Raw genomic sequence first — 22953 nt, forward strand, 5'->3', positions numbered from 1 at the left:
TTGAAAGAGACTTGTCACTCTCTAAGGAGATATCTTTTAAAATTTTATATAAATAATGGTATTTTCAAATGGTGAAACACAACACACCAAAAAATCTTAAGATTGGACTCTACTTTTTCTTTCTTACTTGGAATCATTTTTATTTGAGCATACTTGGAAGATAAACAACCTTAAAAGTTTAGTTCATTGTATCATGATATTTTATTCCTTGGGCCCATTTGTTGACCATCTTATAAAAGACAATGCGCCTCGGACCCAAATTATTTTCTCTCTCTCTCTATTTCTTGTATCAAATTCCAATAATTTTATTTTAAATCTTTAAATGTACAAACATTGCCTCAGGAATCGTTCCATTTTCTTAGTAATATTGATAGGAAAATGCTGGAATGACACAAAGGTGACAAAAATGATGTGGTGGCCCACACATAACCGTAGATGCTTTATACTCGTATCTCGTGAAAAAGCATCTACGGTAATGTGCAGGCCACCACAAGTTTTTGTCACCTTTGTGTCACCCCAGCACGACTCAACATGATAACATGTCATAGTCTAGTGTGCCACACAAAATCACAGAAGTCTAGTACAAGTTTAAAACGGCAAGGAAGAAACTTCGGAAAAAACATAAAAAGCAGAAAAATAAAAAATAAAAAATAAAAAATAAAAGGATGAAAATAAAAGAAAAAAACATATATATTAAAAGTTATGAAATTCTTAATTACACATTAAGTTTTTATGCTTCCATGAATTAATAAAATCAAATCTAACAGGTTCATGTTCTTCCATAACAGTATGAGCAGATTCATTCAATAATTTAGTAAGTTAAATGAAAGGTTTTTAAATAAAAGAGCATCCTAGATAGATGATCATCTTTTGAAGTTCAATCCATCAAATTGTTCAGGTTTCTTAAAGTTCGGTGAAGCCATTATTATTTTTTTTTTTTATATTAATTTTGAAATTAAATAAAATCATTTAGATTGTTAAAATTTGATAATTAAAGAAGAATAAAATTGAACTCTTTAGGATGTTGATGCAAGTATGAATAACAATTCCAACAATGTAAATCAGTCACAAGTAGGCTTTTGATGTGTGATCAACAATTCAATTCAAGGATGATTCAGACAAAATAAGTTTTACCCCAATCAGTATTATGCAATCAAAACTCAAAAAAAAAACAAATCCCTAGACCACAAGTGTCAGTCAAAAATTGGGAACCAATTTTTTTTAGGATATATTTTCTGTCGACCATATGAATCTTATTCCATTTCACGGTTATTGAAAGTTTGTTTCACTATCTCAATCCACGTTCTTTTGAATCTGCTTCTTGCTCTTGAACATTTCTTCTACCTGGGACTATAATTGACTTCCATTTAACCAACCCAAACCATCTGAGTCAATTTTCTCTTGGTCAATCACCTATGGAAGCTATTCCTACATTTTTTTTTTTTGAAAGCGTTCCATCTTCCTCAAAGCCCTATCCCAATATTTTTGGACCAGCTAACTAGGCCTACCAGTAATCTGAAATTATAATACAGGACAAGAATTGCAGAGAGAAAACTGGAGTCAACGAGTAATTCCTGATATGTTACATCGAATCAATGAGGGTGCATTTCAGTGGTTCAAAGGTTAAACTATGTAAGATTACACAATTTCTGTTTCTCTGCCATAACCCAATGTTGTATCATAGTTAAAACTATGGTGATCAAGGATATGGTTGTGCTAAAATACAAATTTAAACATGAGCTCAGCAAGAAATTATATACCAAGGAAATTTGTTACATTTGGTGGTTTCATTTATACAAATAGAGGGTAGTGGCTAACTTACACATTTTAAACATTGGAGAATAAGGCACCAGAAACCCTAGAAAAAAAGCCAATGCTTTTTTCTGGGTGGCCTAGTCGGAACATCTGCAAACACCCCAAAAAAAAGGTTTGGTTATTGGTCTCATATGTAATTGTTATCAGAAAAAAGAAAACATAGTTTAGTTGTTGGTCTATTACCTCCACTTGCATACAAGGAGTTGTAATGTACTTCGCACCAAAAGCTTAGCCAAAGATCTGAAACAAGAGGAACAATTCAAAAATAGAGTAGAACAAGATGGAAACTAACTTTATGATTTTAACACCGCACGGAAGATATGGTGGAATTCAACATCAAGGGGGTTAAAATCCCATTTCGAAGTGTAATGTTTTGGTCAAGGAAAAAAAAAATCGAAACGGTCTCAACCGAAACATTCAATAGTTATATGGTCCAATGCTTTGTTCTGGCATTGGCCAGAATATGGTTGATGCAAACATCAAGGTTTAAAATCTTATTTTGAAGCAACATTTTGGTCAGAACAAAAACCCTGAATGATCTATTGACCGAAATATCAAATAGTTTGGGATCAATGTTTCAATCTGGTCTCGACCAAAGCTGGAATATATTTAGTTCTAGAAAATAAACCCAAAAGGCTACATGACTTAAAATGAATAAACAACAGTTCAAAACAAGATGGAATTGTGAATTTACCTCGGGTAGGTATTTTGTCTTTGGGAACAATTTCGATCAAGCAAGTATCTCTAAAGGAAGTGAGTAAAGAAATTTTTGCTCCAAACTGCAGGTGAAGTTATGAGAAATCAGAGCCCAAATATTGCAAGTAAATCACAAATTCAGAAATACAATAAGCAAAATATTTAGGTAAGCCAAATTAAATAAATCAATACTGACAAAGCCTGAGATAAAAAAATAAATAAAAAACTTAGATCAAAGCGCTCTCATTTTTTATTTTATTTTTGCAAGATTTCTATTTTTGGGTTTAGAATTTTATATGAGCCTAATCATAATTGTAAACAACTACTGAAATTGTTTGTACAAGTTCTACAATGCTTAATAAGTTTGAGATTGTAATTTGAGCCAAACCTTTGTAATGTTTGAAGAGTGATATTTAAGTGGGGTGTGATAAATAATTTAAGAAATTGGGGTGTAATAAGTAAAAGTTGGGGTGCCAATAGACAGCACCTCTCAAAACCTAACATGGATAAAGATTGTAATCTGAGCGTAGAAGAAGGGTATAGGCATATGAATCCCCATTACTACATCATCATGCTTAAGCTCCTCTTCTCCTATGAACTTGGAATTCATGATAGTAGAGTACAATACAATAGAGCTTAGACCCGTAGCTCAGTTGGTTTGACACATTGCAAATCATCGTAGAGGTTGTGGGTTCAAGTCCAGCTTACCCATAAAAAAAAGGTAGAAAACAATAATGAAAAATTAAAATTCTCAATTATTGTAGGCAGTTCAACAGGTCAGTCCTTGTGGTAGAATTGTAGTTGTTATAATCAGCACCTACAAAGAAAAGAAATAGAATAACGAAGAAAGAAGAGCGTGAAGAAAAGAGGAGCATTGGATAGAGTGGAGGACCTTCCCTTAGAATGTATTTATAAGTGGTCAAAAGGGCCAAACTACCATGCCAAAAGGATTTTGTGAATACATCTTCCTGTTGATCATCGGATTTCACATTTGAAGTAGTAGTCTTCTTGTCCATAACAATATCTTGAATGTAGTAATTATCAACTTCTATGTGGCTACTTCTTTCAAGAAAGAAAAATTTGTTATATAAAGATAACACTTCTTACGGTCTCCCTTCTTGTCCCTGTTGTTGATAGCACGGATATGCAATATCAGTCTTGTTACAATACACACAATGTGAAAAAGCCCATACTTGACGGCCCAAGGCCGTTGAATTTCATAAAATTCAACGGACTGAGGCGTCAAAATTTTCGTTGTTGAATCTTCTTTTCTTTTCAATGGGCCGAAACTGTCAAATTAATGGAGGATGGGAGAAATTCAACGGCTATATGCCGTCCAATCTGTGGAACATCAAAATTTTCAATGGCCCTAGGCCATCGAAATTCGGTTTCTAAGATTCGTGGGCCTTGACCCGAATTTTCCGGTTTTCACCTAGCGATACCAAAGATTTCAGAGGATTTGCCTTCCACTCAACATGCCTAACATTTTATTGCTAATTATGTGTCCTCTAATCATTTATCTTCATCCTTCAATGCATTTAATTTCTCTTTCTTCTCTGTGTTCCTAAATTTCACAAATAGGCCCCTCATACAGTCTGTGTAGAATAGAGCAATGAATAAAAAAACGACAGTACTTAACAATAATGGCACATGGGATTTGACCACTCTACCGCTAGGCAAACAGGAAGTCAGTTGTCAGTCTATGTGTGTTGTTGATTATCTTCCTAGTGGTAGCATTGAAAGGTTGAAACAAGGAGGGATGCCAAAAGGTACACCCAGGCCTTTGGAATTGATTATTTTGTGACTTTCTCTTTAAATGCTTGACTTTGTTCATTTTTTATTTATGTTCGAATAACAAAGATTGGCCCCTTGATGTAGGACAACCTAGATTTTTTGATTCTAGGTTATTCTACTTTGAGAAGGGTGGTGGAAAGGTTAATTAGGCAGTGACAAGGAGAAACAAAAAATTATTGCAAAATGTTTTAGGCCCAAAAAGTTTTGTTAGTCATTGTGAGAGGTTTCACAAGGTCAATTGGCTATATTTTCAAGGGTAATTATAAGGTTCAGCAATAGGTTTAAAATTGATGTAAGGAGGGTTGGAAAGTTGTGGATTGGGCGACAGGTTCCAAATCTGAGTTTTGAAGAAGTTTGTATAGGTTTATATGCAGTAAGGTAGGTTTCTTGTAGGTTGCAACTTGGGGGCGTTAGGTGGGTTGGAGCATAGACTCAGGCTCAACTCAAGTGGCAAAGTCCTCAGCCTGAACTCAACTCAACCCAAGCATTGAGCCTGAGCTCATTAACCCAAAGCTCAACTCGAGCTTGAGCTCGGGCTAGCCCAAGCTAGGTAGCTTTGGGCGGGTTGGGGTCGTTGAACAAGAAATATGATACATATACATACATTACAAAGAAATATATACATAAAAACATACTCAAATAGAAAGAAAGAAATAAAAAAATTCTTATACAAATATATGTAACAAGAAATACTCTAAAAATAAATAAAATATATATAATTAATATAGAAATAATTATATAATATTGCTTGGGGTTCGGGTTGAGCTGGGTTGCTCAAGCCTTCAACCTAACTTAAGGTCGGGTTGAGTTATTCTAACCCAAGCTCAACTCAAGTTCCAGATAACTTGGCCCTAGCTCACCCCTCAATCAGGTTGAGCTAGGCCAGCCTGTCCAAGTTGCAACCCTAGTTTCTTTATGGGTCCAAGCCTGAAATATCATTTTTCTTTTTTTGCAAGGCAAGCAATAGTTGTGTTATCCGCCTCTGCTCCCGGGTGTCATGTGCTCATGTATCATGCCCCAATTTGACTCACTCTCTTATATTCAAAGTTGTGTATTCCCCATCAAATCAGTCTTTTGGGGTAAACGGTTGTCAATAATGGTATCAAAACACTAGATTCGTATAGGTCATGAGTTCAAGTCTCTTCGAGGGAATTTTCCACCCTTTTGGGTGAGGGGGAGTGTTGTGCTATCCACCTATGCTCCCAGGTGTTACATGCTCATGTATCGTGCCCCAATTTGACTTGTGACCCTCTTATGTCCATAGTTGTGCCTTTAGATCAGTCTTTTGGGGTAAATGATTTTCAACAACTAACACATGTTGTTCGCATATGCAATTTCACACATCGTATATGCGGTGGCATATGCTACAAGAAAAAATGTTTGAAAGAAAAGGTAGAAAAATATGCCATTGCATATGTCACTACACACAGAAATATGTCATCGTATATTGGCAGATAACATAATTTGGGGTATGCGACTGCATTTGACAACACTGATCATGGGCGATTACTTAGTAGATTTTGTTGCCCATAAAGGGGTTGGACGCATTATTTTAGGGATATAAGAGTCTTTTTTTTTTATTTGTTTTAGCTTATTTTAGGATTTTGATTTTAGTTTAGTTACTTTTCAAGTCATTTTTCTTTAGGCCTTATTTTGAGGGTTTAAATTGGCCGTATTAAGTTGATTTTTGTAACATTTGAAAGGTTATTCAGTTACTAATCCAACGAGCTCAAAATATTACAATTCTAATGAGTTTTGAGAAAGTTATGACCAAAACACTAATAGGGTATCAATTTTACATGAGATTGGCTTATTAAGGTTAAAAATGTCAATGTTTAAGTCATGCTAAGATTGGAGTTTAGAGTCTAAACATGAGAGCCCATACATATGGATATTGTAATTCATTTCACAAAGATTATGGAATGAAAAAATTTACAGCTCTCTTCGTAAGATTTCTCTAGTGATTGGATATGGTGTGATGCCAAGAACTTTTGGCGGGACTCCAAGGTAATTTTTCTATCCTTTTTATCATCTTTTTCTTCATTTGTTCCTTTTCTTCATCTTTTTTTTTTCTTTATTTTCTATTTAGATCAATTCCTAAACCTAACCTAGGGAAAAAGTTGTTGAAAACCACCTTGTTGAGATTCAGAACATAATTCAGGTTAACCCTCTAGATGATTCGCTTGATAGCCAAGAAAATGAAGCTACTAGCATCCTGAACAAAGAAATGTTGACGGAAGAATCAATGATTAGGCAAAAATCGAGAGTCCAATGGTTATGCAAAGGGGATTGTAATACCAGATTTTTTTATGCTGCTATAAATTCTAATATTACTAGAAATGGCATTGTGGAGATGGTTGATGAATCAGGCAATATTGTGAAAGGTAAAAGGAATATTGGAGTGGTGGTGGTAAATTATTTTGGAAAGGTATTTTATCCTTCAATTCAAGCCTCCTGTCTCTATATTCCATTTAAATCCAAATTAACTAGAGACCAGTTTGTATCTCTTTCTAGGCTGATCACAAGAGAAGAAATAAAGTTTGTTGTCTTTGCTTCTCCTCGTAATAAGTTTTCAGGCCCTGATGGGTTTTGTGTGAAGTTTTTCATGTCGTTCTAGGATTTAGTAGAGTTGGATGTCGATAAGGTTGTTCTAAATTTCTTTAATCGTGGGAAGTTGCTCAAAGAGTGCAATTTTACTCTTAAAGCTCTTATCCCAAAAGAGCATAAAGCAAATAGATTGGAAAATTTTTGGTTGATTGCATTGTGTAACTTTATTTATAAAGTCATCACCAAAATTATGGCTAATCATCTTGCTCCTTGCCTTCCTTCCATTATTAGCAAGAACCAATCTGCTTTTATCAAGGGTCGTCTCATTTCTAATAATATTTTGCTTGCCCATGAATTAGTTCTTAATTCCTACCGCAATTCCACCCCTGCCTTTTTCACAATCAAAATCGACTTAAAGAAAGCTTATGATAAATTTAGGTGGGGCTTCCTTGAGAATATCCTTATTCAGATTGGATGTCATGACATTTGAGTTAATTGGGTTCAAGAATGTATATCGTCTCCATCATTTTCCATCCTCATTAACGAATCTTCCCACTTTAAGGGAACAGGTGCCGCTTCATGTTCTTTGCCCTGATAGCACCATGTTTCCTATTAAACTCAGAGTCTTTGGGTGCACTTGTTTTATTTAGGACAGGACCCCTCTCCGCACAAAATTAGATAACAAAGCCATTCAATGTGTTTTCTTGGGCTACTCATCTATGTCAAAGGGGTATTGAAGTTATGATCTCGTTTCTCATCGTGGTATACATTATCTTGATGTCACTTTTTTTTTTAAATGTTCCCTATTTTCATGCTACATTTTCTTTCCAAGAGTATTGAAATATGTCTTTATGTTATTTTCCTAGTTTTCAATTCTTATCTTTATAAAGGCATGTATGTCCATTCACCTTGATAATTATAAATACCCTAGCAAGCTCTCATTGAGACTTGACAGATTTACATTCTACAATTCTTCTATTTCCCTAGTCTCTGTGGCTTTAGACAAGGGGATCCCCTTTTGCCTTATTTATTTACCCTTGTTATGGAGGCTTTTTCGAGCATTCTTGAGAAGAAAGTGGAAAATAATCTTATCTTTGTTTTTAGGGGTAGGAATTTACCGTCTATTTCTCATTTAATTTTTGTTGATGACATTCTTCTTTTCTCTCAAAATTCTTCAACTTTAGCGACCAATATTAAAAATCTTCTGGATTTTTTTTTTCACCAAATCTCGTGTCTTGAAACTAATGTGGACAAGAGTAGTATATTTTTTAGTGAGTCTTGCTCTAATAAAAGTATTATTCTTAATATCTTGTCTTTTCAAGAGGGGTCTCTTCCTATTCGATATTTGGGCTTGCCTTTATTTTCTTCTCGGTTAAAAGTCGCTCTTTGCCAACCTCTTATTGACAAAATCCTTTCTCAAGTTGAAGGTTGGTTAGCTCATCTTTTGTCCTTTGCGGGTAGAGTTGAATTAAATAGATTGGCTATTTCTTCCTTACAAATCTATTGGTCTTCTTGTTTCGCTATCCCTATTGGAATCATTCAAAAAATTGAATCAATTCTTAGTAGATTCCTTTGGTGTGGTCCTTCTTCAATGAATTCGCTCCATCTAATTAATTGGAATTCAATGTGTCGTCTGGTTAGGGAAGGGGGCCCTTGCCATTAGAAGAATTCGGGAATGGAATACCATTGGCTTGATGAAACTTTTTTGGAGAGTAGTTAGAAATGACTCTCTTTGGTCTTCTTGGGTTCGAGCTAGATATGTTGGAGAGGGTGATGCTTGGAGATGTCTTTCTCCTAGTGATGTTTCATGGGCTTGGAAAGGAATCGTCAAAGTCTGAAATCTGGCTGCAAAAAATATAAAATTTGTGATCAGAAATGGTGCTTCAACAGACTTTTGGAAAGACCCCTGGTTAGAGGGTGGTTCTTTGATTGATCAATATGGGAGAAGACCTATTTACCAGAAGAATAGCTCTCCTAATGCAAGGGTTGCTGATTTTGTTCGAAATAATGAATGATACGGACTGAATGAAGAGGAAGGAAGGCTTGTAGAAATTGTAGTAACATTAATAGTCATCATCATCCTCCGCAGCTTTACAAAGCGGATAGAATTGTTTGGACTGAAACTCCTTAAGGAGTGTTCTCTTACAAATCTGCCTGGAGCAACATCAGACTTCGAAATGAAGAGGTTCCTTGGTTCCGAATAATATGGAGTAAATGGGGAATCCCTAGGCACTCCTTCATCGCTTGGGTTGCTATGAGACAAAGCTCACTTACTATTGAAAACTTGAGGAAAAAAAAAAGGTTTTAACATGCCTTTGTTTGTAAAGTGAGTGAAGAAAATGATCATATTCTATTCCGGTGTGCTGTTAGCAGCGACATATGAAAGAGGGGTCTGAATAAGTTCGGCTTGCATAGATCTGTTGTGGGTTCAGTTATTGATGAAGCTAACTTTGTGATGAATGATCACAACACTGATGCAAAGATAAAGGAGATCCTCTTTGCTGCATTTTGCTCGACGATTTATCACATCTGGCGTGAGAGGAACTGATGCATTTTTTTTGAAAACCAGATTCCATTGGAAAACATTATCAAGCAAATTCGAATGGATATTCAAAGTTTGGTAGATGGAACAGCGGTTTATTCAACAAGGGAATAACAAGTTTTTCAGAGATGGGACTACCATACAATTGTGAAAAGGAAAGAACACCAATCGGTGAATCGGGAATGTCATACTGTTGATGTTTAAAACTCAACACAGATGGGTCGATGTCCAATACAAGCCGTGGTTTCAGTCTAATCGCCAGGAACCATGAAGGCAGATTCATTTTTACCCAGTGCGGAGCTTGAGAGTTCAAAGATGACCCATCGATTGAATTCCAAGCAATAATTCAAAGCTTAACTTTTGCTCTTAGCAAAGGATTTAAGCGTGTAGCGGTGAGTTTGGACTCTCAATATGCTGTAAACTGCAATCATGGAATTGTTGAAGTATCTTGGAAGCACATTCATTTCATCAGATCTATCGAGGAGATCAGGGAAAAGTTCGACTCCCTTCAAGTTAAGTTCTCTTGGAGGGAATCTAATCGTGCTGCTGATTGGTTAGCCAGGCAAGGAGCTATGTCTAACTCGGTAATTGATTTTGTAGATCAAACAAATATTCCTTATGATTTGTCTCCTATCCTCCTTGAGGACTTGACCTGTACTTTCTTAAGGTTTTAGCCTCTAATTAATAATAAGGGTGGGGCCCTTAACAGCCCCTGCTTACCGATCAAAAATAAATAAATAAATCATAACATATTATTGTAAAATATTGTAATTGCAAAACTTTGTATTTCACATACCCAATTGGCCTTTTTTGAAACCTTTCACAATGGCCAATAAAACCATTTGGGCCTACAACCTTTTCTTGAAATCCCTTTCTATAATTTTTCTTTCTTTATCACCACCTCAATAGTCTTTCCACCACCTTTCCCAAAGTAGATCAACCTTAGAATCAAACAAATTTAGGTTGTGTTAGATCACCAGGCCATGGCATCAACACTCCACAAGCCTTATCAACTTAGCTAAGTTGGCACCTTGAGAGCCTGAAACATTGATTGCTTAGAGCAAATGTGGCAAAATGAAATATTTTCCTCTCTGAAGAAAAGCAAGATTTCATTGATGAAGACTTCCTTGAGACCATCTGCTTTCAAGATGAATCATGTTTCACAAGTACATGGATTTCAAAAAGGTTGTACTCGAGTTTTTGTTTTGCCTAGTCCTCCTATCCCCAATCCAACCAACTATACCAATCAAACCTCTATAATAATACCAATATACCATAAAGGCCCTAATTTCCTATCTCGAAAATAAAATTTTGAGGGTATACATAGTGGTTCCTGCCATTTCACAAGTGATTTTTCCTTCTGTCAATCTTGTGTCGGACACTACATTCTAATACATCTTTAAGTCCAGGATTATAATACCAAAACTTTCTCTCTTAACCATACCCCCCCATTTAACACAAAATTTTGGGGTCCTGGCTTTAGTAATTCAACATTGTCTTTCTAGGCAAATTCTTATCTCTGGTTCCACTTCCCTATCAGTCTTAAAGGATTTTGAGGGTTTGGATCTTAGTTTCCCTCCTTCCTGCTATGTCAAAGTGATTAGGCGAAGGCATGGTATTAAATTTTGATTTTTATGTCTATTTCAATCAGTCTACAAATGAAAATATTTTGATCAGTGTGGAAAATATTTAAGTTTTCATCGTAATATTATGAAAATGTTGAGGAATTTTGTATTGAAATTCTATGAAATGATAAAATAGACGTTAAAAACCACTCATAAGAGATAAAAATACAATAAGCAACCACATAAAGTATGGAAATGAAGACCAACAACTTTCCAATACACGTACAAGCAAATATTTGAGTGCCCCAACAGCATATTCTTGGATGGTCTTATCAACCTCTTTTTATGTATCTATCTCTCTTTTTTAACGAATTGATATTACCTATCAAAAAAAAAAAAAAATTATTTTTAAATATGAACAAAGAAATTATTAATGTATCCAACTAATTAGAACATGAAAGATTGTACATGCATACTTATACAATGTACCAATATACTTGGAGAACATCAAAATAAGATTATTCAAACACCAAACTATTTCTAATACATTAATACTTATAATTGAATATTATGAGTAATTTGTTTATTAGTGACTCATTATTTTGTGTAATTTAGAAGTCCTTTCTACAGGTAACTTATAAGCTTTATTTTCTTTAACAAATTTTGTCGATATTTTTAGAATAATGTCTTCAATAAAGAACATTTCAGTTGAAGTTTGCTATTGATCGAAATATTTTCATGAAATCTTGCATTTTTTATACCTAAATTAACTATTCACCAAAATATTTCACAAAATGAATGGCGGTTTCCACCATAATGTATACAAAAAGAAACTGTCAATTAAATTTCAAGTTGGACCTAGTGGAAGTCAAAACATTTTGATATATTTTATGGAAACGTATCGAAACTTAATATTATAGGCCAGGAAAAAACTATTCCACAAAATATGGCTTCCGGTACCATAGGGCCTGGCAGATCATATAATTCCCTAAGCCCACCACCACTGGTTCTTTAGACCAATCACTTCAGATCCACATGCATTAGCACCTCCACATTATTATTCAATGATCAAGCAAACTTGAAATATCAAGAAATGTTCAAACTACAGCAAATCATACTAAATTGCTGGGAGGTATATAAACAACTAACATATTAAGAAATAAATGTAACTTACCTTGTCTGCAGCGGCTTGTAGAGTAACATGATCTCCCCATTCCCCTGATCTAATGATGTCACAATGAGAATTATGGAAATACTTAGAACACGAATGAAAATAAAAATGACTTGGAAGAAAAGAAAAAAAGACTTGAAACACCCCAGATGTCAAACCTTTTCATCTTCTTCAGGTAACTTTTGTATTTCATTGGAACATAACCTTCATATAATTTCCTGAAATGTTTAAGCTGAAAAGCAAAAAGGGCAAACAATACCATGAGAATAGATCACAACTAAAATAAGATTTTCCTCTCAAAAGCAATGTGCACTGGAAAAGAACATAAGTAATACAAGAAAAAAATATAAATATAGCCCATGTTTTAAGATGTACAAAAGAGCAGAATGGTTGCATGAGATTCAAGATAAGAGAAGACCAAAGTGAAAGGAACTTTTTTTTCTGATAGGCAAAAGGAACTTATTTTTCTATCCTTTAAAGAAACTCTAGTTTCCATGCACATATTTATTAATGGTTACTTACAGATTTGATATAAGATAGAGCTGATATTTGCTTATTTGGTGGCTCCGTGCCCAATTCAAAACCATCAAAACTATACACAAGACATCACTCCTTAAAAAGAGATATTCTATTGCCACACCAACTTTTGCTAACGCCACTCCAATTCATATGTAGATCACAACGAATTAGCACACGCCTTGGGGTGGCATTAGCAAAAGTTGGTGTGGCAATAAAAGCTCTCTAAAAAAAGATTCTCAAACTAAGATTGGATTTTCCCGATCCTTATTATTTTTTTGTATATATTCAAATTAGACTCTAACTGATTTTTGAACTCCTTGAAACAGAAAAAATCTCACACAATTCCTAGAGCACACTAATTTATATCTAATACGAATAACCAGATTGAACCAAAATAAATAAATAAATCATAATTTGTTTACATATGTACAATGTCAAGAGTACAATTCTGACAGGAACCATAATCGAAATGGATGCAATCATGAAGAATCAGGCAAAAATTAAGAAAACAAACAATGAAGTAAAACAATGGAATGTGTGAACACTACTCCATGGGAAATAAGTTCTATATTCAATCAATAGATAATTCCTTCCCTTACCTCAATTAGCTAACCACCCCACAACTTTATAGAAACTTACTAAATTTTACTCAAACCCTAAAGCTCCCAAATGTATCCATTTTCTTATGCTTACTTTCTAGTTTTTCGTGTGTTACTAAGACAAAATATTTCTACTCCTAAACACAGTTACTAAAATTATAAAAAGAAGCTTTCCTAACTCTTCACTAAAATTGTGGGTAGTCACGGTTGGAGTAACAGAAGGGAAGTTTCTCTTTATGGTCCCACAGTTTCTCATGTGACTACCTTCGTGGACATATCTCACGGGCTGTGGTTGGTTTGCTATCACACATTTCATGGACCGGACATATATGGGGTTGACCCACATAATGTATATATCATGGGCACCTCAATGGTATAACGGGATTGTTTTGGCCCATCTTGTCATAGTTGGGCTTGTTCGGTTGCATCTTCCAAGTCTAAATTATCAAGAAAAGCTTCGCATGATTCAAGAACTATCGATACTGAAAGAGAGCTTCTATTGCCACACCAAATTTTGCTAATGCCACCCCAAGATGTGTGCTAATTCGTGGGCAATTTACACGTGAACTAGGGTGGCATTAGCTAGAGTTGGTGTGGCAATAGAATCTCTCATGCTGAAAACATCATAACAATCTCAAAGCCAAACACAAGAATAAAATCAGCTACTTAAATAGAGTCATAAAATTAGGTTAATGTAGCACTAACTTCTGAGATATTTTGGATGACATGCTGAGTTGAAATGTAAAAAAAAAAAGAGAAACGATAATGTTGGGATAGGTTACTATTATCATACCTGCTTCACAACCTGCTTTCTTACATGTTTGTGGTATTCAGGATTTCGAAACAATTGATCTGCTAAAGCTCGAAACTGTTCAAAGATTATAAAAATATAGTTTTAAAATTAGAGAAATACAATTACACATGTAACAGAAAATTAAAACAAATATTTAGTATAATGATAAATAAGTTGTTGATTCTGAATAAAACCTGGCAGTTTCCATCTCCTTCCATTTGAAGTTCAGCCAAATCATATGTGGCCAATCTGATGGGGAAAGCTAAAATTATTAAGGAGCAAACAGAGAAAAGCAACTATAAAAGGCCCTGATGTATACAAGGACAGTACATTCCACTGTGAGAGAATGATCATCAATGACTAAATGGAAACAAGTATGATTCTACTCAAGGTTTAAAATCTAGTTTCAAGGCAATTGTTTGTTAGGAAAAAAATAGAGATCGTCTCAGCCAAAACATTCTGAGACATTCCAAGACAAATCCAAAACATAACATATCAGGGCCAAAGTTTCATTCCAGTCCGGGCTCAAGCCAGAATACTCCACCAAAACAGAACAGAACTTTAAACCATGATTATGCCGTGTGTGTAATTTGGTGATGTGCAAATATTTATGTTGCTCGTATATACGGCACGGGGATCCTCTTTGGAGTTTAGGTGGTGAAAGTGGAAAAACAATAAAGTTGTAGCCTGTAGGGGTGGGTATTTGGAAAGGGGTAGAACAGAAAAGACAATAAAGTTGGGGGTATCCTTGGAAAGAGAAGAAGAGAGAAAGTAGAGGAAGGAAAATCGTCCTCGAGATATGTTGTTAATGGGGTATAAATCTTGAGACAAAGGAGTGGGGTCTTCCGCTGTGTTTTATTTTATATATACAATATATATTTATGTTTATAAAAACTTCAGGAAGGATCTTTCTGCAAGTCATGTTCCATAGTAGATTACCTACGGTAATGTTCCAAAAGAATAATTCAAATAGGTATGGTTATGTAGGATAAAAGACTTGTGAGGTATCATTATCAGTGGATGAACACCCATGTTGAAATTTTTTGGGTAAATAAATCAATGACAACCATATTGATAACCCATGTGCATTATGCAATTTTTTAGGTAAAGAAGGATAAATTTCCAGAATCCATAGCCAAAAACAGAGAGCTCCGCAAAAAATAAAATGAAATAAATAACAGGAAAATCCTACCAACAGGCAAGAAACAACAAATTGCAAAAACAATACAGTCCAACCCATCCATAAGTCGAAATTTTAAATAAAAAAAAAGGCGGGCATCAATTTTTTATTTGATAGGTAAAGATGGGTCAATGGTTAGCATAAGAAGTATGGGTTCAAGGGGTTTGAACCTTGGACGTGGGAACAACTCTCCACATGTCTTAGCACTTAGCTAAGTGGCACTTATTCTGGCAACAAATGGAATTCCTCCAGAAAGATTTACAAAATAAAATATAGGAAAAGTAACACACACACCCCCACACAGTTCTAGTAATAGAAATCAGAACCTCTCTGATAGTCGTTCATGATCTAAGGTTGCATCATCCACATCAGGAATTGTCCCATTAACTCGAGGTGTGTGCTGCCAGAATGGCAAATATATAAACATTACAAATCTAAGCAAGAAATCACAAATGTTACTAAATTCCAGAGAAGTAAATATAATACATCTAAGAATTATAACTGAAACCACAAATTCACACCTTAAAAAGAAACTATAGGACCACGTAAATATACTTTGCAGGAACAGTAAAGTACGAATGTTCAAGTCATGGAACTTTGTCCCACACACTTGTTATTAGTAAGATATCTCGGTCTGCTCTCTACATAAATGAACATGTGTTTATTAGGTTTGTTATACAAGTGAGAGTGAGGAAGGAGAAAATGATGCCCACTAAGAGAAATAAGCTTCTCGATACAAAACCAGAAAAAACAGTAAATAGACTTCCAATGTGATTGAATCAAGAGATAGTCATTAAATCCATAAAGTGAATTCTCATGGAACATTAAGGCAAACCAATGATAGCAAAGCTTCAAAGGCTATAAAATATATATATTTTGAAGATTAAAGGGGGGTTAGGCAGACCCCCAACCAGAAAACAAAGGACTACAAATGATCATAAATGTGCCCACTGGCATCTTTACAAAGGATCATCATTAGCTCACTAGGGATGTCCATAGACTCCATCACTACTCTGCCTAAGGAGGGGAGGAAGGAAGCAAGGAAATCAGCTCTAGCTCGGAAGCAAAAGTTTAAGTCTATCCCGGGAAAATGTCTAGCTCTAGCTCTAATTTCTTTTATCAATCTCTCCTCTCTCCAAGGGGCTTCGCACTCCCCCTTCCATACGCTATGAAAAATATTATAAATCAATTAAAGACATCATTACATGTTCTCAAACCAACCAACTATTCAAAGAAAAACAAACCCTAAAACCTAATTTAAGACTTAAGATACAAAACTAATCATTCATCTAAAATGATGGTTCAAAACTTTGTTTTAAAAAACTGTTACAATCAAGGCTGAAAAAAAAAACACTCTCGAAGACAGAACAAAATAATTTGAAACATTCAGAATTCTTTGGAACATTCCAAAACATCTATCAAAACCAGTAGTGATAAATATTATTATAAGAACACTAATAGGTGGCATGTACAAAAGCACATGTATTACAAAAATTAGGTATAATGCATGATTAAAAAAATTAGTCACTTTAAAAGCTTGTTTCAAAAATTTTAAATAGCTAATCTAATTTTACATCATATTTTATTATTTAACATGGTGTAAAGGAATTTTTGTAAATAAAAATATTAAGGTGATTTTGAAGATAACAATAATAACATAATAAAAGGATGTTTTTGTAATCTTAGAAAACTAAATAAAAATAAATAAATAACATGGTTATAAGGGTTGTGGGATTGTAATTTTATATTGTACAAACCTTTTTATAAATTAAACATTAAGTAAGGTGGTTTTGAAGACAAATTTATAAAAGGTTACTTTTGTAATTTTAGAAAACAAACATGGCCATAGGGGTCGTGGGATGGTAATTTTATTCGTTTTGACGACAATGACCTTGATAATAGTATTGTTAAACGTAAATGTGGGGCATTTTGGTCTTCCAAATTTGGTGTTGAACCATACTTACTACACCTTCTCTCATAAGAATAGTAAAGATGTTTTGGGTTGTAAAATGAATCTAACAACAATTTACGTTAAATGCATCACACTTTTCACTTTGTTATGCACCGGTTAAATATCAATATGCTAAAAATACACCAAGTTAGATTACACTAGAGTATGTGAAATGCTACATGAACCTATAAATATTAGTATAAACAAAATGTGTGGATAAATTTGAGAAAACTTCTTAATATCATCGGAAAAGACAAGATTCAAAATTTCGCATCTAGATAATATTTCTATCAAGGAAAAACTTAGGTATAGTCTAGTCAACCTAGGCACGACTAGCACTAAGATTAGGCATGGCTTTGTCAGCCTGGTCAATTGTTGGGCTAGCCTAGAAATTGCCTTGGTAGGATTGAGCCTACTTTTATTGGTTTAAAAGGTTTTTCATGAAGCCCAATATGGAAAAACTCACATCCAACTGTTGGAAATCATAAGATTCGGATGATTTAGTGCCCTTGAGGTGATTCAAGTGCTCATTGGTCAACAAACCGATTAATCAATCATACGGGTACAAAATAAACCTGATGTTTTCTGCCATCCAAATCCTTGAAGTATAGAATCAAATGTTTCTTATATATAAAGATCGAAGAGAGTAAGAGACCTACCTTTATCTCTTAGCTTCAGCAGCCTAGTACAATATGAATGTAGTCCCAACGCATCTAACAGCTCCCCAATCAGATGTCTAAGTAAAAAAGATATTTTAATAGAAATTAACCACATCTAAACCCGTGGAATTTGAGAACAGGGACCTCTTTTCTTGGTATTTGTTCACCAAAACTTCACAAAATTATTGATCTCTGATCTTCGGTCGAGATCTAGATTTTCAAACATATCAACAACCCCGTCATGAAAACAAATTTGACCCAAATTTTCATGTTTTCCTAAATTAAATAATTTCTTTGTAGATGATCATAATTGACGATTGATGGCATGACAATGGATGGTATGAAGATTGTTGGTATGATAATAGATGGTGTGTTGTCCGATGGTGTGATCATGATACATAGCCTGATGACCTAATCAATCTCTTCATTGTCATAGATATCATATACGGGATCTTCTTGCATTGATAGACGTTGCTTCAATTTGTTGGTTGGAAAATGTTCCATATGAAAGAACTTGTTCATATACTAAATATATTTTAAAAAAAAATAGGTTGCTTTTGATCCCAAACTAGAAAAAACTACAAGAAAACTAAAAGAAGCGTTCCAATGCGGTTGAATCAAGAGATACCCACAAAATCTCTCGAAAAGTAATTCTCTAATGAAACACTAAGGCTAACCAATGTAGCAAAGATTTAAAAACTATCAAAAATATTATTAATCAAACAAAAAGATTAGACCATTGACTGAAAGGAAAACAAAAACAAAAATAGGAGATGCATGGAAGATCATAAAGAGACAACAAAAGTTATCCACTTTGCTATTTGTAGACAAAGAAAGAAAGAAAAAAAAACATCATAGCTTGTGAAGACATTGCTAGATTGTAGTCATGGAAAGTGGAAGAAACCTTTTGGTATAAAATAATTAATAGGGGAAGAAAGCATTTGGCAGAAAGAAAACCCACAAAAAAAAGCGATATTTCCGCAACTAATGGAACTGTCTTCAGCGAAAAAGAACATAGTGATTACATACCAAAAGGCAAGGGGTGGAAGAGCAAGAATAATTTTGAACAAATACCATGAAAGAGCAAAGATCGCAAGGGTGATATTCATTCCCCACCATGGACTAGGTTTCAATGTTGTTGTTGGTAAGAGGGAGATGAACTAGAAAACAAAGTCATAAAAAATGTGTTTGAATGAAAAAAAGATGAAGAGTTCTCGAAACTAGATGCTAGTTTAGTTGTAGCACGCTTATACATTCACACAGAAAAGGAATGAGATTCTGGTTGAGGTTCTCTAAGGGCATGGATGTTTGCGAAGATGAGTTGGAATGTGACTATCACAAAAGGGTCATCTTGATGAGGGCGCACGTGTAATTGACAACTGTTGTTTATAGGTAGCCCAACATTCACCTCAAACAATGTTGTTTCTTAACCAGCTAAACTTCACCTCCATATAGCCAGGTTGGTCTTATAGTCGTCTTGTGAAATTTTCTATTTAGATTGATTAAAACATTCAATCACATGATGCTCCCGAAGTGCTCCTCCATTTTTCCACCCAACACTAACACTATGTTTGGATTGAGATAAGTGGAGAGAAGAGAAACCCATTAAGAGAAGAGAAGAGAAACTCAGTTTCTCTTCGATTTCCTCTAAATCTCTCCACTTTTGGAGAGAAAGAAAACTCACTTTTTTTATTTTGTCTTCTCTCCAATTTTTTCTCCTCTCCCCAACTTAACAATCCAAACAAGAGAAATGAAGAGAAACTCATTTATTTTCTCTTCTCTTCTCTTCTCTTCTCTCCATTTCTCTCCATCTAAACACAACGTAATTCTCTTGGTCGTATCATCACCAATTTCACCATCTATATGGATAATTAAACGGAAGTAGTCTCTCTAGGATCTTTCCTTCAATTTGAACAAGTGTCCTAACTAAAGTAACACTACATATATTCTGTCTTTATCTTACTAATCTTAAAATTTTTAAATGCAAATCTTCAATTATTAAATAAATGAGTACATGGAAATTGTAATAGATGTGTTAGGCACAGCAAACCTAAAGTTCTAATCCTACTCAATGATAACTAGAATTGAAATAGGAACTCCATAAGGACTCTAGAACTTGGATGTCCCTAACCCAAATTAAATACTCTTCCAGTGATCAACTTCATCATCCTCAACATCTACACCTTATCTCAGATATTGGAGTTCACAACATGAATCAACCTTTTACGCAAATCACATCTTACAATAGCTATTATCTTCATTCAGATCCAGCAACCCTCTCACCTTTTTAGATCCTTCAACCCACTATAGTGAAACTAATTAGAAATGACCTAAGTCTCAATTGGACTCAAGTTTAGAAACTAATAAAAGAAACTATAAAGACTAACTTCTAGAATCATGACTTGAAATTTAGCTAGTAACCTAAACTTCTAGAAACTAGAAATACAATAGGAAACTCATGCATGCTGTAAAATAAGCTTAAATAGACCAAAGGAAAGAGCCTCAAATTTAATCCCACTTGGAGAAAGGGCTTATGCTCTACACCCAATTCATGAATTGGGTATAATGCAAAGCAGAAAGAGAGATTCATCATAATGAAATCAGCTGAGTGGATTGCATCACAGGCCACAATGTGGAAAAATTAATCAATCATTTACAAACAGGATTGAAATGTACTACCATTTAAGGTAAGCTTTCACTACCAAAACCACAATATTGAAATCCAGCTGTCAAACTAAATCAAGTATTCTAGAATCATGTCAAGAAAAGGCATAACTATCAGATACTTAGAAAGTGTCATCTATAATTGTCACAAATGATACAACATAGATCTTTGCTACAATTTTTCTTGGAAGTAAACAAGTCTTCTACAGTAAGGGTCTTACAGGGATGGAATCCAAATGAGATAGACGTTTGCCTAGCGTGCCATTCGGTTTGAAATTTTCTTCTGATAGGAGATTAGCAATAGTTATATCTTCCTCTGTATCTTGTAGACTGCTATTTAAACTTGAGCTAGAACTTCCATATGCATTTCCAGAAATTTCGCTCATGTTAGCTTAGTGAGAGCACCTACCTAATATGACCAAAACAAAGGGGAAAAAAACACATACAGGAGTTAACTCACCAGGCAGAAACATAAAACAGAATCAAACAAACAAATTATATAAATCACAAGTGCATCAAATGAACATCATCCTTGACAACCTACTCAAATAACAATATAAATCAAATGCGCACTAAGAGTGCAAAAATTCATAAAAGATGCAAAGATCAACAAAGAACCTAATTCCTAATTCAGCAAAAAAAAAAAATGACTTTTAATATTTATCCCATCAAAAAATTCAGCATAGAAAATTAAATTTTGGAGGATACCCAACAAAGACACCAACTAATTAAAGTCCTTTCAATTTATTAGAAATTGATTAACAATTTGCTCTACCACCCAACTCATGATTTTCTAAAAAATACCCAATCAACTTCTTCATTCAAATTATATAAATCACTAGTACATCAAATGAACATCATCCTCAACACCTTACCCAAATAACTATATAAATCAAATGAGCGCAAAGAGTGAAAAAATTTTAAAAAGTTACAAAGAACCCTAATTTCCTATTCCAGCAACATAAACAATGGCTAGGAATATCCATTCCATCAAAAAATTCAGCACGGAAAAAAGATACCCAACAAAGACACCAACTAATTAAATTATTCAAATTGATTAACAATTTGCTTTACTACCCAACTCAAGATTTTCTAACAAATACCCAATCAACTTCTTTATTCAACAAAGAAAAACATACCCAGTTGTTAATGCCCCTCAAAATTACAGCACAACCCGTGAATTTCTACCAAAATACCCAAACCTCAAAACAATCAAAAAATCTAATTTCAATATAAACCAGCGCAAATTCCAAATTGAAAAGTCTCATAAAAATTACAAAATAAAGCAATGAATTCAAATAAGGAAACCCAAATACAGGGAAAAAAAAATTTTAACTTACTGACTCCAGAAGCCAAAACGGAAACAAAAAAGAGAAGAAAAACCCCAATACAGGGAAAAAAATTTAACTTACTGAATCCAGAAGCCAAAACGGACTCAAAAAAGAGAAGAAGCAAAAGCTAAAAAGATCTTTTACAAATTCTCAGAGATGATTGATGGCGAATGCTTGGACCAGCAGTCACTTTCTCTTACACGAAAAGAACTCCTTCAGAAACTTCACAAACGGTTCCTACGCGGGTGTACGAAGTACACATGCTTCGACTTCATAGTGCCACGTGCCATATGTGGTGGTAAATCCGTAAATATAAAATGATTAGAGACCTTAGAGTAAATGTAAGAGAAGGAAGACTGTTTCCCTAATTTAATAAAAAAATATTTTATGTTAGATTTAGTTTAATATAATAAAATAAAAAATCGTATTATAAATCATCAATTATAAATTGAAAAGTCAAAACCTTAAAACACAAGAAATAGAGTTGTTGAGATCTAATTTTTGACTCATTCAATATTTCTTGAAATGAAGACTTGGTTGGATCAATTGGATATTTTGTTTTCGAATAGAAAATATTATTTTTTTTAATTTATCTAAATCTTTAATATCTACATAAATTATAAGGTTGCATTTGCAGAGGCATATGTATCAAAAGGGTATATTTATAATTTAAAATATTAATTAAAGGATTTTTGTAAATTATAGATAAAAGAAAAAAGAGGATTTGAAAATTAACATGATTGTAGAGTCATGGTGTGGACACGGGATTTTCAACATTTTGAAAACATCCCTCCACTTTGGGGTGTTTTGGAGTCGCCACCATTCATTTTCGGAAATGGGTGTGTATGGTCACCCGAATTTGTATTTTTGAAAAAACATGTCATTTTGACATTTTTTGTTGACTCTCATAGGATAGGGTATATGGTCCAACATTGATTCAAGGTAAGGGGGTCCATTTATGGAGTAGGGAAGGTGTTAGGCACCCTACTCCATCCACGTAACGTGGTAACCTCGGATTCGGTATTTTAAATAAAAAAAAGAAAATGAAATCAAAAAACAATTCGATGTGTTCCCTCAAGTGTGAGGGGCTTCGATGTTGGTTTAAATCGTTGAGGGCACCCTTATGA

General features: G+C 34.3%; 1 protein-coding gene across 4 annotated transcripts; it reads right to left on the minus strand.

Moving 5' to 3' along the window:
• Positions 1 to 1555: 1555 nt before the first annotated feature.
• On the minus strand, positions 1556 to 22097 carry LOC147410884 (Cysteine proteinases superfamily protein). Of its 4 annotated transcripts, none has more exons than XM_086441210.1 (10): positions 21971 to 22097; positions 20717 to 20904; positions 15548 to 15621; positions 14236 to 14290; positions 14042 to 14116; positions 12289 to 12362; positions 12134 to 12182; positions 2510 to 2594; positions 1999 to 2055; positions 1556 to 1905 (listed from the first exon to the last, which is right to left on the minus strand). In XM_086441210.1, exons 2-10 carry the CDS (start codon positions 20879 to 20881, stop codon positions 1859 to 1861), a joined length of 681 nt encoding a protein of 226 aa, XP_086297336.1. In that variant the 5' UTR covers positions 20882 to 20904; positions 21971 to 22097; the 3' UTR covers positions 1556 to 1858. The 4 variants fall into 4 exon arrangements, with proteins under 4 accessions (XP_086297336.1, XP_086297309.1, XP_086297317.1 ...); XM_086441183.1 differs by having other exon boundaries at positions 21908 to 22067; XM_086441191.1 differs by having other exon boundaries at positions 21836 to 22016.
• Between the last annotated feature and the right edge of the window lie 856 nt (positions 22098 to 22953).

The sequence above is a fragment of the Akebia trifoliata genome, chromosome 1 (assembly GCF_017979445.1).
Source record: "Akebia trifoliata isolate Shusen 1 chromosome 1, ASM1797944v1, whole genome shotgun sequence".
Lineage (NCBI taxonomy): Eukaryota > Viridiplantae > Streptophyta > Magnoliopsida > Ranunculales > Lardizabalaceae > Akebia > Akebia trifoliata.